Source organism: Mauremys reevesii, linkage group 13, assembly GCF_016161935.1.
Source record: "Mauremys reevesii isolate NIE-2019 linkage group 13, ASM1616193v1, whole genome shotgun sequence".
Classification (NCBI taxonomy): domain Eukaryota; kingdom Metazoa; phylum Chordata; order Testudines; family Geoemydidae; genus Mauremys; species Mauremys reevesii.
Window position 1 is genome coordinate 7,939,801 of NC_052635.1, and position 14,941 is coordinate 7,954,741.

The following is a 14,941-nucleotide window of genomic DNA, read 5'->3' on the forward strand; positions in this document are numbered from 1 at the left end:
TTCATAATGCAGGTTTGAGGTGACAAGCAGTAGCTGTAGAACTTACAGAAGCAGAAGGCCACATTCTAAATCTGTGCTGAGCTTGCCCAGCCCTCAGCCACCAGAACGAATGCTGCATTGGCAATTGAGAGGGGACCGCACTCTGGTTTGTTACTGGCCGGTGGGCAATTATTTTGGAGTTGGAAAATACGCAGTGGGGGCCATTGTTACGCAAGTGTGCAAGGCCACAAATCATCTCCTGCTATGCAGGAGTGTGACTTTCAGTAATGTGCAAGACATTGGGAATGGATATGCAGCAATGGGGTTCCCGAACTGCAGTGGGGCAATAGATGGCGTATGTATCCCTGTTTTGGAACCAGCCTACCTTGCCACATAGTATAACAACAGAAAGGGCTACTTGTCTATGGTCGTGCAACATTGGCGGATCACCAGGGATGCTCCACTGACATTAGTGTTGGCTAGTCAGGGAAGGTGCATGATGCTTGTATCTTTAAGAACACAGGACTGTTCAGAAAGTGCAAGCAGGGACTTTCTTTCCCAACCAGCAGATTACCACTGGCAAGGTTGAAATGACAATAGTGATCCGGGGATCGAGTCTGCCCCTTGCTCCCCTGGCTCATGAAGCTGTCCAGTGGCCACTTGGACAGCACCAAAGAAAAATTCAACTACCAGCTCAGCAGGTGCAGAATGACCGTTGAAGAGCTTTTGGTAGATTAGAGGGGCGATGCCACTGTTTGCTCACAAGATTGAACCACTATGAGAAAAATATCCCAATGGTTATAGCTGCCCGCTGTGTCCTGCATAATATCTGTGAGGCAAAGCGGAGTGAGGGGGATGCCACAGGGGTGGTGGGCAGATGTGGAGCGGTGGTCTGCATAGTTTGAACAGCCAGACACATGGGCAATTAGAAGAGCACAGTGCAGAGCTATGAGGCGGAGGAAGACCTGGAAAGAGCATTTTAACAAGGAGCCACAGTGACACATTGTGGTGATTCTTAAGTTCCGACGACTGTTAGGAATTGTGTGGTGCCTGGTACGCATTTATGATTATAAGACTGTTTGTTAATGCAACTATTCATTTGGCAGTGCTTCCTGTACTTTTATAATGATTACCCTGTGTTTGTCCCTGGCCCCAGGAGATCTGTTGTCCTGTACAATAATAAATAGTGGGTGTTCTCAGTAGAGCTAAGTGTTCTGGATCACATGTGGTGAACTAATAAAGATAAGCTATTTTTCTCACAAGCCAAAACCAGTGCATAGAATCTTTGTGCAACTAAAAAAAAATACAATGAAAACATCTGAAATAAATTAAAGAAATAGAACTTTACACGGGGAAAGAACATCCTTGTACATTTTGGCTTCATATACAGCAGCTGTGGCTCTCACAGATCAGTGTATGTGAAGCTGTGGGTGTCCTCCCAGGTAGAGCAGTAGGGGTATTAATGTGGCTTCTGATGCCATATGTAAAAATTAAGCTGGGGGTAGGGAGGTTTGCAATGGAATTCTCAGTTGACTGCAAAGGGAGGTCAGACCATGACTGTTGAACCTATACGTCCACAAGAATCTGCAGCATCTGTATTTGCTGCTGGATTAGCCCCATTATGTCTTGGGGCATCTCCCTCTGCTTTTTCCTGCTGGGACTCCTGTGCCTTGTAGCCTTTTTAATTTATGTAGCAGTAATGCAAGGAACCGACAGGCCTCTCTCCTGTAAGACATTGGCTTAGGCAGTTTAGCACAAGTAAAGTAGGCCTACCGCCCTTAGCATGTATCAAATGGCCTGACTGTTACCCTAGATTCTGGGGAACTGGGAATAGCTTGCTCAAGAGAGGGAACTGGTACATAACGATACCAGGCAACCACAGGAACATTGAACTGATACTGGGCTTGGATATTTTAGGATAGAATCATTGGCTAATGTTTACCCGCAAACTTGCTTTTGCAATAGGTGACATATATGATAATGAACTAAAGGAATATGTTAACTTATAGGATACAGGTATTCCAAAATGACGAGAGTGGGGAAGTTAGATATGGACATGGGAGTTTAGGCATCTGAATGAATAGTCATTCATGATAGTATCCAGGACCTCTAACAGGCCAGGCAGGGGCTAGATTTTCCATCACTGACTCTTCGTGCTTAGTATCTACCACCCACCTTTGGCACTGGGTGTCTGGCCCATCGGACTCATTTGTCTTGCCAGGGACAGGGCTGACCCTGTGTCTCCTACCACCAGGTCCCCGAGGAAGGGTGTGAGTATATATTGAGCAAAGGATGACACCAAAGACATTCCTCATTCTATATTACTGCTTTTTGTTTATGTGGTCTGGCACTTCCTCGTCTGTACTAAGGGTGTTAATAAAAGTGGCTAAGGCATTGCTTTGCTCTCAGTGCCAATGTCTTTGCTGTACAACCCAGAGTTCCCCACACAATAATGAACTTCTTAGCAATTAGCAACCAATACAATTATAAACTGTTAACAGGGCTGGATTAACGCAGGGGCTCTGGGGGCTGCAGCCCAGGGCCTCGGGTTAATAGGGGTCCTGCAACAGGCCTGCGGATGGTGGGGGGGGGCAAAGGGGACAATTGCCCAAGGGTCTAGGTGATTTAAAAGGGCCCGGGGCCCCAGCCGCTGTTGGCAGTGCAGAGGGACTAAGGCAGCTTCCTGCCCGCCCTCGCTCCACACCGCTCCCGGAATCAGCCAGGGCACCTCTGTGGCCCTGGGTGGGGTGTGTCTCTGCGTGCTGCTGGCAGCAGCATGCTGTGGAGGCCCTCCTGCCTCCCCCCCACACACACCCTCCCAAGCCACTTCCAGAGGGGTGTGCCGGTCGCTTTCGGAAGCCACCCGAGTTAAGGGCCAACCCCCTGACGCCCTCCTGCTCCTCCACCCCCTACCCCCACCTAAAGCCCACACACCCTCCCACGTCCAAGCTCACACACATGTGTTTGAAATTTGGCCCTGGAAGCCCAGAGCCCGCATCCCCTTGGACAGGGCCCCACAAAATCTAACAGCCCTGGGCCCACAGGAGAGTTAGTCTGGCCCTGACGGTTAAAGAATCAGGCTACATCATTTCTCCTGTCTGTTTTTTTTTCCCCTTCTCCAGGCTGTCTGCAATGTTCACCCTCCAGGCCCTCTGTACCCGGGCCGATGCAGCCCTGGCTTGCAGGATCTCGCTGGATGTGTCATCCTGAGTCCTCTTCTTTCTCCTCCTTACCTGCCCCAGGTGTTCTGAGAATCCCTAGTGACACTTCTGCTTCACAGTGACCATGCACAGCCCCAACCACCAGCCCCAGCCAGGAGTGAGTATGGCCCACCGGGGGTGAGAAAGTGGGAGGGGGGAAATGTAGTGGGAATTGTTTGGTTGCATGAAACTATGTGTACAGGGCAAGGGCACTGAATACTGGCACCATTTTCAACAGTTGGCAGTGATTTTAGCCTGTGGTAAAAAGGCTCAGATAGCACAGCTGCTGCTGGCATGCTGAAGCTACCCAGGGCTGTATGCTGCTAGCCTATTAACGCAATGGCACCTGCTGAAGTTATCGCCAACTGGGGTGGGAAAGTGTCCTAGTGCTGGGGAAGAAATGAGGCCACCATCCCTAGAAACCTTCAGGAGAGGGTTGCAGAGTACCTCCATGAACGTTGCCTTGAGATCTCTCAAGTGGGTTCAAGGGACATCCCTGTGTACATAAACAAACAGCTCTGCATGGTCTGCCTTGATCTAACTCTATAGGAAAATAGGAAGCAGATAACAACTCTACCTTCCTTGGTTGTACCACTACTTCTTCTAGTCCAAGGAAATTCATAAAAAGTCAAAAGCTGTATCCCGCTAAGTGAGGGGCAGGGGCATCATCAATACATGATTGTTATAGGAAATCCATTCACACACTTACAGATGTGCAATACTTCACCAGTTCCTAGGGGTATGCTCGACCCCCGCCACAAGTCATGCCCCCTCTACACCCCTTCTCCCATCCCAGCCCTGCCTCTTCCCACTCACATCCCATTCTACCCCCTCCCTTCTCTCTTTCTGCCTCTGCTCGTCCCCTTTCCTCCCTGCCCCAACGCCACCTGACTGTTGCTGAACAATGGACAGGAGGCACTGGGAGGGAGGGTGAGGAGCTGATCGGCAGGGCCCACCAGCAGGTGGGAGGGCAGGGGAGGGGAGGAGATGATCCAGGGGGCTGATGGTGGGTGCTGATCACCCACTATTTTTTTCTGTAGGTGCTCCAGCCCCGGAAGACACACAGAATCATTGTCCATTCACACTTCCTTGAGATGCCTTCATCTGCACTGCCAGCACCAACTGGACTGTGGTGGGGTTTCAGGCATGTTCTGGCTCACAGCATAGCTGGACTCCCTGTTCATAAGTCGCCCCATCATCCACCTCCTCTTCCTCCTTGCTGTTTATGACAGTGCCCTGTGACTTTGGCTCCTCTGAGGTATCCACAGTGGTGTGTGGGGTAGTGATGGGGTTTACTCCAAGTATCTCATGTAGCAATTTGTATAAGCAGCAGGTCAGTGGCTTAGTGTTGGATTGGCTGTTGACCTCCCTGGTCTTCTTGTATGCCTGGCACAGTTCCTTCTTTCAGTATAAGGAAGAGTTGCAGATATTAGCTGTCTTATGTTGGTGAAGTAGAGATATTGGCTTCTGTCACAAGAATTCCAAACAGTTTGTAAACTTTGTGTCATCTCAGCCATCTGGGATCATTTCCAAAGACTAAAACTGCTAATGGTGAATCCAAGAAATGCAGAAAACATGATACCACAAATGGAATAGGCTGGTGACAATGTCAAAAGGCTTAGATTATTATTTCAAAAAATATGCAACACAGAAAAAAGTAAGAGACAAAACTCAACCCATTTTTTATGACAATACATAACCGTATTTTGAATGGACCAGCTGATCACTTGTTAACTGCTTTGTTTTTTTAGGAAAAGTGGATTTCTGAAAATATTACACATAGTAAATGAATAATCAGAACTAGAACCCATTTAAAATCAACAGTTTTCCGACTAGGGGTTTTCACTCTTTTGAACAAATCCAGAAAAAAAAGAAACTTTCCACAGGGGATAAAAAATATCTGCCTTCTCTACTAAACAGATCCTGCCTTTGTTTCACTGGAGACATTCAAAGCATTTGTCTGAATGAAATAATAAATGGAGAATATAATAAATATAGATTAGGAAGTTCTCATAGTTATAGCTCAAACAACCTAACATGTGTTCAGAAAATGTGTGAACAAGTACTTAAAAATGCAAGAGGAAAACAGAAAATAAAATTTATTATCGCTTAATACTCAACAGAAAACGGTCAAGCCAACTGGTAAGTTACTGGTATATTTATTTTGCAGTTGGAAAGGTGATGATGAACTGAGGATGAATAGCCTGATTTAGACCCACAGAGGCCAATGGGAACCATTCTGTTTACTTGAGTGGGCGTTGGCTTTGTTTCTTAAATTTTCTTTGAAAGCCCTCAAACTTAACTGATTATTAATGTCTACAAATCAGTAAAGATATAGGCTGGGGTTTTCAAGGCATCTTATCCAATTTAGATGCTCAGCTCTCACTGTCTTTCAACAAAGATTGGATGCTGAGCTGCCAACCCCACCTTTGAACATCTCTCCCATTCACAATAGGGTTATACACTTTCCTCACTCTTCCTGTATCTCCTTGCAAAACAAGAACCCTTGGCAGCCAGAGGTAGAGAGACTGAAATAATACTGAGAATAAAAAAAGAATGCTTTAATCTCCCATCATGCACTTGACTGTATTTTTTATTTAGGCAAAGAGCTGGAGCTCAGAATGGGATTTAAAAATATATATGTTTAGAGGAAGATAATGATCTGGTTCAAATCGCATCGCACTGTAGAAATGAATGGCCCTCTAGAAATTGACACTGGCTGAGGATCTGCCATTTTTTACCTAAATAAATACAATTCTAAAAATAAAACCCTCTGTATCTTCTTCCTAAAACTCAGGATGCTTTGACTGATAAGAATTTGGACCATGTAGATGGTACCTTTCTGGCCGATGATTTGATTTATTCCCATTTCAATCAATTTATCTGAAACACCCTATACTTCTGCAGAAATTTCCTCAGTGCCTCCTTCACCTCTTTGTTTCTCAGGCTGTAGATGAGGGGATTGATCAGGGGTGTCACGACCGTGTAGAAAACAGAAAACACTTTGTTCGGGGCTCTGAGTGCACCAGTGTTTGGTAACATGTAGACAATCATTAAGGTTCCATAGAAGATTGTAACCACAATAAGGTGGGAGGAGCAGGTGGAAAATGCCTTTTGCCTCCCAGACGTGGAAGGGATCCTCAGGATGGTGGAGATGATATAAACATAAGATGTCAGGGTCAACAGAAATGGGGGAACAGTGTCTATGGAGGAGAATATGAGGGTCGCCAGGGTCACCAGACTGGTGTCGCTGCAGGAGAGATTGATCACTGGGGTGAGGTCACAAAAAAAATGATCAATTTCATTAGGGCCACAGAAGGCTAATTGTGACACCAAACACATTAATATAGTAAGAACTATGAATGAACTTAGCCATGATCCAGCTGCTAGTTGGATACAGAACCTGCCATTCATACGGGTGACATAGTGCAGGGGTTTACATATCGCTAAGTATCGATCATAAGACATCACAGCTAGCAGATAACACTCAGTGGTCACTAGGAAACCAAACAAATAAAACTGCACAATGCAGCCTGTAACCGAAATGGTCCTGTCCCCAGTCAGGAAACTGGCCAGCATCCTGGGAAGGATGGTTGAGTTGCAACAGATCTCCAAGCAGGACAAATTTCCGAGGAAGAAGTACATGGGGGTGTGAAGGTGCTGATCAGTCACAACTAGTGCTACGATGAGAGTGTTTGCAGCCATGGTGACTATGTAGATCACTAGAAACAGCAGGAAGAAAAGAATTTGCAGTTCAGGAAGATTCCCAAATCCCATCAGGATGAATTCCGTGACAGATGTTTGATTTTCCCCTTCTCCTTTCTCCATGAGGTGTGTGTAGGCTTCCACTTTCGCCATTCTCTGTGTGATGTAACTGGTGATTGAGAAAAAGCAATAATCATTTAGGGGGGTTGCTGTACGGTTAAAACTCAGTCAATTTCCTTCCATTTTTTTCCATAAAAATTGAGATAGCAAATTTGATTGGAGTTTATATTCTGTGTCATCCAAGGGACTGCTTCACACGCAGGTATTGAATAGGGCAGTGGCTCTCAATCAGGGGTACCAATCCCTTGGGGGTATGCAGAGGTCTTCCAGGGGTACATCAACTCATCTAGATATTTGCCTCATTTTACAACAGGCTAAACAAAAAACTAGTGAAGTCAGTACAAACTACAATTTCAAACAGACAAAATGAGAAAGTCAGCAATTTTCCAGCAATAGTGTGCTGTGACACTTTCATATTTTTATGTTTGATTTTGCAAGCAAATAGTTTTTAAGTGAGGTGAAACTTGGGGTATACAAGACAAATCAGACTTCTGAAAGGGGTACAGTAATCTGGAAAGGTGGAGAACCACTGGCATAGGGTATTGGGATACAGATTCCCCTTCAGCCCACCCAAAATAGCAGAAAAACTGTTAATTTATCACTTTTCTACTAGGACTGTAGATTATTTGCAGTTAACTCAAAAAATTAGTCGCAATTAATTGCCATTTTAATTGCAATGTTAAACAGCATACCAATTAAAATTTATTATATATTTTGGATGTTTTGCTACATTTTCAAATATATTGATTTCAATTACAACACAGAATACAAAGTGTACACTGTTCACTTTATATTATTATTTTATTACAAATATTTACATTTTAAAAATAAAATAAATGGTATTTTTCAGTTCACCTATTACAAGTACTGTTTATCATGAAATTGCAACTTACAAACATAGATTTTTTTTGTTACATAACTGCACTCAAAAACAAAACAATGCAAAACTTTAGTGCCTACAAGTCCACTCAGTCCTACTTATTGTTCAGTCAATTGCTAAGACAAACAAGTTTGTTTACATTTATGGGAGACAATACTGCCTACTTCTTATTTACAATGTCACCAGAAAGTGAGAACAGGCATACACATGGGACTTTTGTAGCCAGCATTGCAAGGTATTTACATGCCAGTTATGCTAAACATTGATATACCCCTTCATGCTTCAGCCACCATTCCAGAGGACATGCTTCCAAGCTGATGACACTGGTTAAAAAATATATATATGTTAATTAAATTTGTGACTGAACTCCTTGGGGGAGAATTGTATGTTTCCAGCTCTATTTGACCTGCATTCTGCCATATATTTCATGTTAGAGCAGTCTTGGATGTTGATTTAGCACATGTTCATTTTAAGAACACTTTCTCTGCAGAGTTCACAAAACACAAAGAAGGCACCAATGTGAGATTTCTAAAGATAGATACAGCACTTGACTCAAGGTTTAAGAGTTTGAAGTGCCTTCCAAAATCTGAGAGGTACGAGGTGTGGAACATGCTTTCAGAAGTCTTAAAAGAACAACACTCCAACAAAGAAACTACAGAATCCAAACCACCAAAAAAGAAAATCAACCTTCTGCTGGTGGCATCTGACTCAGATGATGGAAATGAACATGCGTCGGTCCGCACTGCTTTGGATTGTTATTGAGCAGAACCCATCATCAGCATGGATCCTCTCGAATGGTGGTTGAAGCATGAAGGGACATATGAATCTTTAGCGCATCTTGCATGTAAATATCTTGCTATGGAGGCTACAAAAGTGCCATGATAATACCTGTTCTCAGTTTCAGGTGACATTGTGGACAAGAAATGGGCAGCATTATCATCTGCAAATGTAAACAAACTTGTTTGTCTGAGTGATTGGCTGAACAAGAAGTAGGATTGACTGGACTTGTAGGTTCTAAAGTTTTATATTGTTTTATTTCTGAACGCAGTTATTTTTGTACGTAATTCTACATTTGTAAGTTGCACTTTCATGATAAAGAGATTGCACTACAGTACTTGTAATAGGTGAACTGAAAAATGCTATTTATTTTATTTTTTTAATGTAAATATTTGTAATAAAAATAAATATAAAGTAAGCACTGTACACTTTGTATTCTGTGTTATAATTGAAATCAGTATATTTTAAAATGTAGAAAATATCCAAAATATTTAAATAAATGGTATTCTATTATTGTTTATCAGTGCGATTAATGGCACGATTAATCACAATTAATTTTAATTGCTTGACAGCCCTATTTTCTACACCTGTTCTCAATTTCTTTCATGCATCGATGTATAGATATAAAGACCAAAAGGGATAATTATATCATCTCGTCGGATGTCCACTAGGACACATGGCAAAGAATGTCCCCAGTTAGCCCTGCACTGAGCTCAACTAATTGTGTGGGGTTAAAACATATTTATGTGACTTGTGGGAGTTTCAAAAGCCTCTGGGAAACTTGATTTAAATTAATTAATTTATTCATATTTAATTTATTATTTATTATTATTATTAATTAATTACTTAAATTGAGTTATATGGGTTTTAGACAGCTAAATGCTCTTAAAATCCCATTAGTTGACTAAATACCTTTGAAAATCTGGCCCAGACTGACTTGCTCAAGGCTATATGGGAAGATTGTGGTAGATCAGAGAAGAGAAACTAAGGGCTAGTCTACACTAGAATCGTTACAGCGATGCTGCTGTACCGATGCAGTTGCACCGCTGTCGCGTTGCTAGAATGTAGATGCTCTATGCCACCTCCCCAAGCAGTGGTAGCTATGTCGTCAGAAGAGCTTCTCCTTCTGACATAGCGTTGTCCACACTGGTGCTTAGGCATGGGCAGTGCATGAACCCCCTCATTTGGGGAGGCTAGCCCCCTGCCCTGCCCCTTCCACCTTGCCCCCCCAAGCCCATCCCCCCACTCTCGCTCCCAGGGGCTAGAGGAGCCCGAAGCCACCCACCACAGCTGGAGAGATCCAACCCGCCCACCCAAGCCGCCCGAAGCCCCAGCCAACCTGCCCATCTGAGCTGTCCCGAGTGCCTGCCTGCCTAAGCTGCCCTGAGCCCCGGCCACCCGGAGGCTCTGAACCCCGCTGTGGCTCATGCCCGGCAGAGAGCATTAGCGGAGGTTTAGAGAGGCTTATCCTCCCTCAGCCCCTCTTACATGCCACCCATGCACATAGGTCGATGAAACTTATGATGCTCAGGGGGGTGACTTAATCACGTCCTGAGTGACATATATTATACCAGCAGCAAAGAATCCTGTGGCACCTTATAGACTAACAGACGTTTTGCAGCATGAGCTTTCGTGGGTGAATACCCACTTCTTCGGATGCAAGCATATATTATACCAAAGAAGCACTAGTGCGTATAAGACCCAAATCACCCAATGACAGACAAGAGCTGTAATCACTGTTCCTCTTAAAAACTGAGATGGAGCAATAAATGGCCAGGCAGCGTTTGTTATACAGGTGCCCCTGCTTCCTAATATGTAAGGATTTCCAGGTGCTATTCAAGGAAATTCCAATTTACTCGGTGGCCTATAGAAATGATGCATGTTTATGTTCTACAGAAAGGCATTGAAATGTAAGCAAATCCCAAACTCTCTTTCCAAAAAAAATCAGGTGTGATAATAGCCAAGGAAGGCTTTCTAAAATATGAGTAAAGTGAAGGGGGACAACTCAGAGGCAAGTTAGAAATATCTTAGGGTGGACCCCCTGCTCCTGGTGTAAGTAGGTTTTGGTCCTAATTGGCTTTGACGAGTCTTTTAAATTAATGCTAGTGGTTTTCAATATACTATCTATATTGGTAGCTCTTCATATGGGAATTACACCAATGTTAATTAAGACAAAGTTTACTATTAAAAAGCCAATGAGAAACTAGGAAATAATTAATTATGGTAGCAGAAATACAGATACGGCAAAAGGCAGACTGAAGGTTAGTTAATCAAGGGGCATGATTATAACTGATTACATGAAGAGTAGTAGTCTAATTTTACATTAGACATGCCCATTGTCCATCAAGATGTGGTGAGAGAAAGCATCACCCCGGAATGGCGTAATTTCATCTTAGAGTGTGCATATAAAATCCAGCATGTGACTATATTCCAATTCCTGCTCACTTTAGCTAACCAGTTTATTCTAAACAAAGCTTTTAATTGTTTCACTCATTGTGCCATTCCCAGTGCTCCAGTAAACTCAATTATCCATCACTGCCCTGGAGGCTCAAACCTTAAAGAATTCAGGTTGGTTTTATTGCTTATCATTGAACTACTAACTGGGAACAGATAAATCTAAGGTTACAACACTCGATTCCTACATGGTGCTCAGTACCTCCAAAGAAATGATGCATGCCCTCAACTACCTCTGCAATCCAGGCAGAAGATACTCAGGGGCAGACTTGTGTCATCTCCCAAGATTGGGCTGAGGAGGTGCACAGGAATCAGCCCCACAAGCAAGTCTGGAGAGGCGGCTGAGAAACTGAGGTGGAAAGTTCCCTGAGAATGAGATGAGATGTTAGGGAAAGAGAGATGGGCAGAGAGCAGGAGAGTGAAGGACAGATAGACAGGGATGTGTAAGATGACTGATGGACATGCAGAGGGGTGTTTACAAGGTAGATAGATGTTTAAGGGTATAGAGACAGAGAGAGGTGTAAGGTGTAGATAAATAGAGGGATTATAAGGGATTTGGGGGGGGATTGTTTAAGAGGTTCAATAGAGGGATAAATAGATGTGTAAGGGTATAGCTAGAGAAATAGATGGCTGTGTAAAGGATTTGATAAAGAGACAGATAGATAGGTAGGGGTGTGTGTGGATAGACAGATCTTTTTTAAGTTTCATCAGTTTCTCAAGAAGTATATCAGGGTGAGATGCTAAAGTCCTCACTCAGGCAAAGCTCCCAGGGAGCAAGGACACTGCCCAAGAGGAGTGTCTTTCAGATTAATGGTTGTGTCCAAGGAAGATACTGGGGGATTGCCCTGAGACTGGTAACACTCACCTTTAATCCTCAGCAGGAAGCAACGACCTCTCCATCAACCGTGACCGGGTCTGATCTTCCTGTCAGACTTGCCCCCTCAATTCCTCCGGAGACTCTTACATGTTGCTGTTGGGTTGGTTCTCTCCTGCGACCAGCATGACTGTTTGCATCACACAAACCGTTATATGATTCCTGCTCTAGATACTTGCAGGGTTTATAAGGTACAGCAGCCTCCTCTGGCCCTTCCTGCTGCTGGGCTCTCCCTTGAGCCCTGCTACCGGTGAGCACTTACAGTTACCTTCACAAGGGAATTAACACCGTAGTGTTTGTTAGAACAGTGTAACACCAAAGCCAATGCCAGCAGCATTCAAATCCCAAAGGAAATCTCCCTTTTCCCACATGTGCTATGCATGTGTCAAGAACCCAGGAAAATGGGAAATAAGTTGCCATGCCTTTAATGATAACATTTAGGTCTAACAGACCATTTGCCATCCATAGATCTCAAAGCACATTACACAGCATGGCCAGTATCATTATCCCCATTATACAGAAGCACAGAGAAGGGATGTGTTTCCCATTGTGTCATGAAACAGGGCATTGGCATAGCTGGGAATAGCCCCCATTGAAATGTAGCATCATGGCTGTGGGACCTCTACACAGACTGAGAACCTTGTCTCTTGATTTGCAAAGATTTCAGTGTGAATTGCAGGGATTAATATTACTGCCCCTCACCATAGTATCTGGGCAACTTCAACATAAAATGTACTGGAATAGCTACGTTCCTCAGATTTAATGGAGTTCTCTGGCTCTTCTCCCTTTTGGGGTTTAAAATCAAAACCAACTCTGTGTTTTGGGTGAGAGATATTGGTTTTGAATTTTTTAGATTGAATTCATTTTCTTTTCTGGGGTGTGTATTTGGTTGGGGGAGTCAGGAGAGAAGGGAGAGTCATCTGACACTGTTACATAATATCCAGGTCAGCACCAGAAGAAAGGACAAAAAACAGAAGGGATGTTAATAGTTGACTGTGGTGATGCCTTAAGGCCACAAACAATTTAGGAAATATTTTGGGGCAGATCCCTGGCCTGTGTTCTACAGGAGGTCAGAGTAGATCATCAGAATGCTCCCTTCTGGCCTTGACTTCTATGAATCTGTGAAATAGAGACTGGGGGTGGACACTGTGCTGGGCACTGCACACACACACACACACACACACACACACACACACACACACACAGAGTGAGAGATTGTCCCTGACCCCCAAAACTTACAACTGAAATAGAGAAATTGGGGGTGGTAAAAGACAAGCAACAGAACCCAGGTCTCCTCACCCACTGGAGCACCATGTAAGACGTAAGGTGCTATGCAAAGTCTCCATAGCTCAGGCATTAGAGAACTGGCTTGTAAACCCAGGGTGAAATTTCACTCTGCCATGTTAAATCATTTTTTTACTGGGTCTCTAGGGTAGCAGTCTGTCCTTCCACTTGTGGTGCTAGAGGACATGGGTTGAAATGTCCAGGGGGTACAGTTGGGGAGAGTGAAAACACTGGAGGGTAACAGACCACAAATCCCATTGCTGGTTGAACTTGCTGATATTTGGACAAAAAAAGTGCTTATCCATACTTATAGCAGTTTCCTTTGCTTCACACTGACCCCACAGACAATCTAGGTTTCAGAGTGACAACCATGGAATCTGCTAATATAGATTCTTTATTCTATTATTTTGTATTACAACCCAAGATCCTTCCCCTTGGTGTTAATATTCATTGCTGGACAAAGTCCTAACAGTGGTGTAGTGGTAAAAAATAAGTGAGTAAACTAAGGGTACGTCTTCACTACCCGCCATATTGGCAGGTAGCAATCGATTTCTCGGAGTTCGATATATCACGTCTCATTTAGACGCAATATATCGAACTCCGAACGTGCTCCCGTTGACTCCGGAACTCCACCACCGCGAATGGCGGTGGCGGAGTCGACGGGGGAGCCGCAGACGTCAATCCCGCGCCGTGAGGACGGGTAAGTAATTCGAACTAAGGTACTTCAACTTCAGCTACGCTATTCGCATAGCAGAAGTTGCGTACCTTAGATCGAACCCCCCCCTAGTGTAGACCAGGCCTAACTTAAACTAAACTTCATATACCCTAAATAAGAAGTGGGTAAGCAGAGTTTACCCATCTTTACCCTGGACAACGCCACTGGTTTTATTTAGTTAAATGTGGTATTACTCATTAATATGCATATATTATAAATTCATGAACTTATAATTCAGTGTGTTGATAGTTAAAATTATTTAATTACAAGAATATTAAAAGGAGACAGATAAATAATACAAGGTTTAGATATGGTCACAATATTTCATTTGAAACTTTATTTTCAATGAAAAATTGCCTTTCTAAAAAACAAAACCGTTTGTGATTTTTTTCATGTTTTCTTTCCTTGACAAAAACAACAACAAACAACTAAAAGTGCTGAACGTTTTTGTTTCTTGCAAATAAAATATTGATTAGTTTGAAGTTTTCCTCTTTCTGGCTATTGATTTCCTTCTTCCTTCCCCACTTTTCCAATGGCAAAATGGAAAAAAAAAAAGATAAATAAAGAGAGAAATGAAAATGGACATTTTTGATGGGAAAAAAGGGGATTTTGGTTTTTGGCATTTTTTATTGAAAATACTTACCATTTTCTAACCAGCTCTAGGAAAGGGACAGTGCAGATATGAAGCATTCAAGGTTAAGAGTTACAATGAGCATGGCTATAGTAAAAGTTACAACTGTTTTGTTTTTTAAGATACATTTGATCCTATGTGGCCCATTTTCATCACATGAGATCTGTGCCAAAGTCTACTGAAATCAATGGAAGACTCCTAGCATGTGATTTTCAAATGAGCGGATAAGGTGAGACTGATTAGAATTGGGCACATGATTCTTTTAGGCCATTTAACAATATCCCAACCAAGCCAGTGCTTTATTCTGCATAAGCACATTTCT

General features: G+C 43.2%; 1 protein-coding gene across 1 annotated transcript; it reads right to left on the reverse strand.

The window, feature by feature from the left end:
- Positions 1–5,807: 5,807 nt before the first annotated feature.
- On the reverse strand, positions 5,808–7,037 carry LOC120379901 (olfactory receptor 11A1-like). Its single transcript, XM_039497419.1, has 2 exons — positions 6,079–7,037; positions 5,808–5,841 (listed from the first exon to the last, which is right to left on the reverse strand). Exons 1-2 carry the CDS (start codon positions 7,035–7,037, stop codon positions 5,808–5,810), a joined length of 993 nt encoding a protein of 330 aa, XP_039353353.1.
- Positions 7,038–14,941: the final 7,904 nt, after the last annotated feature.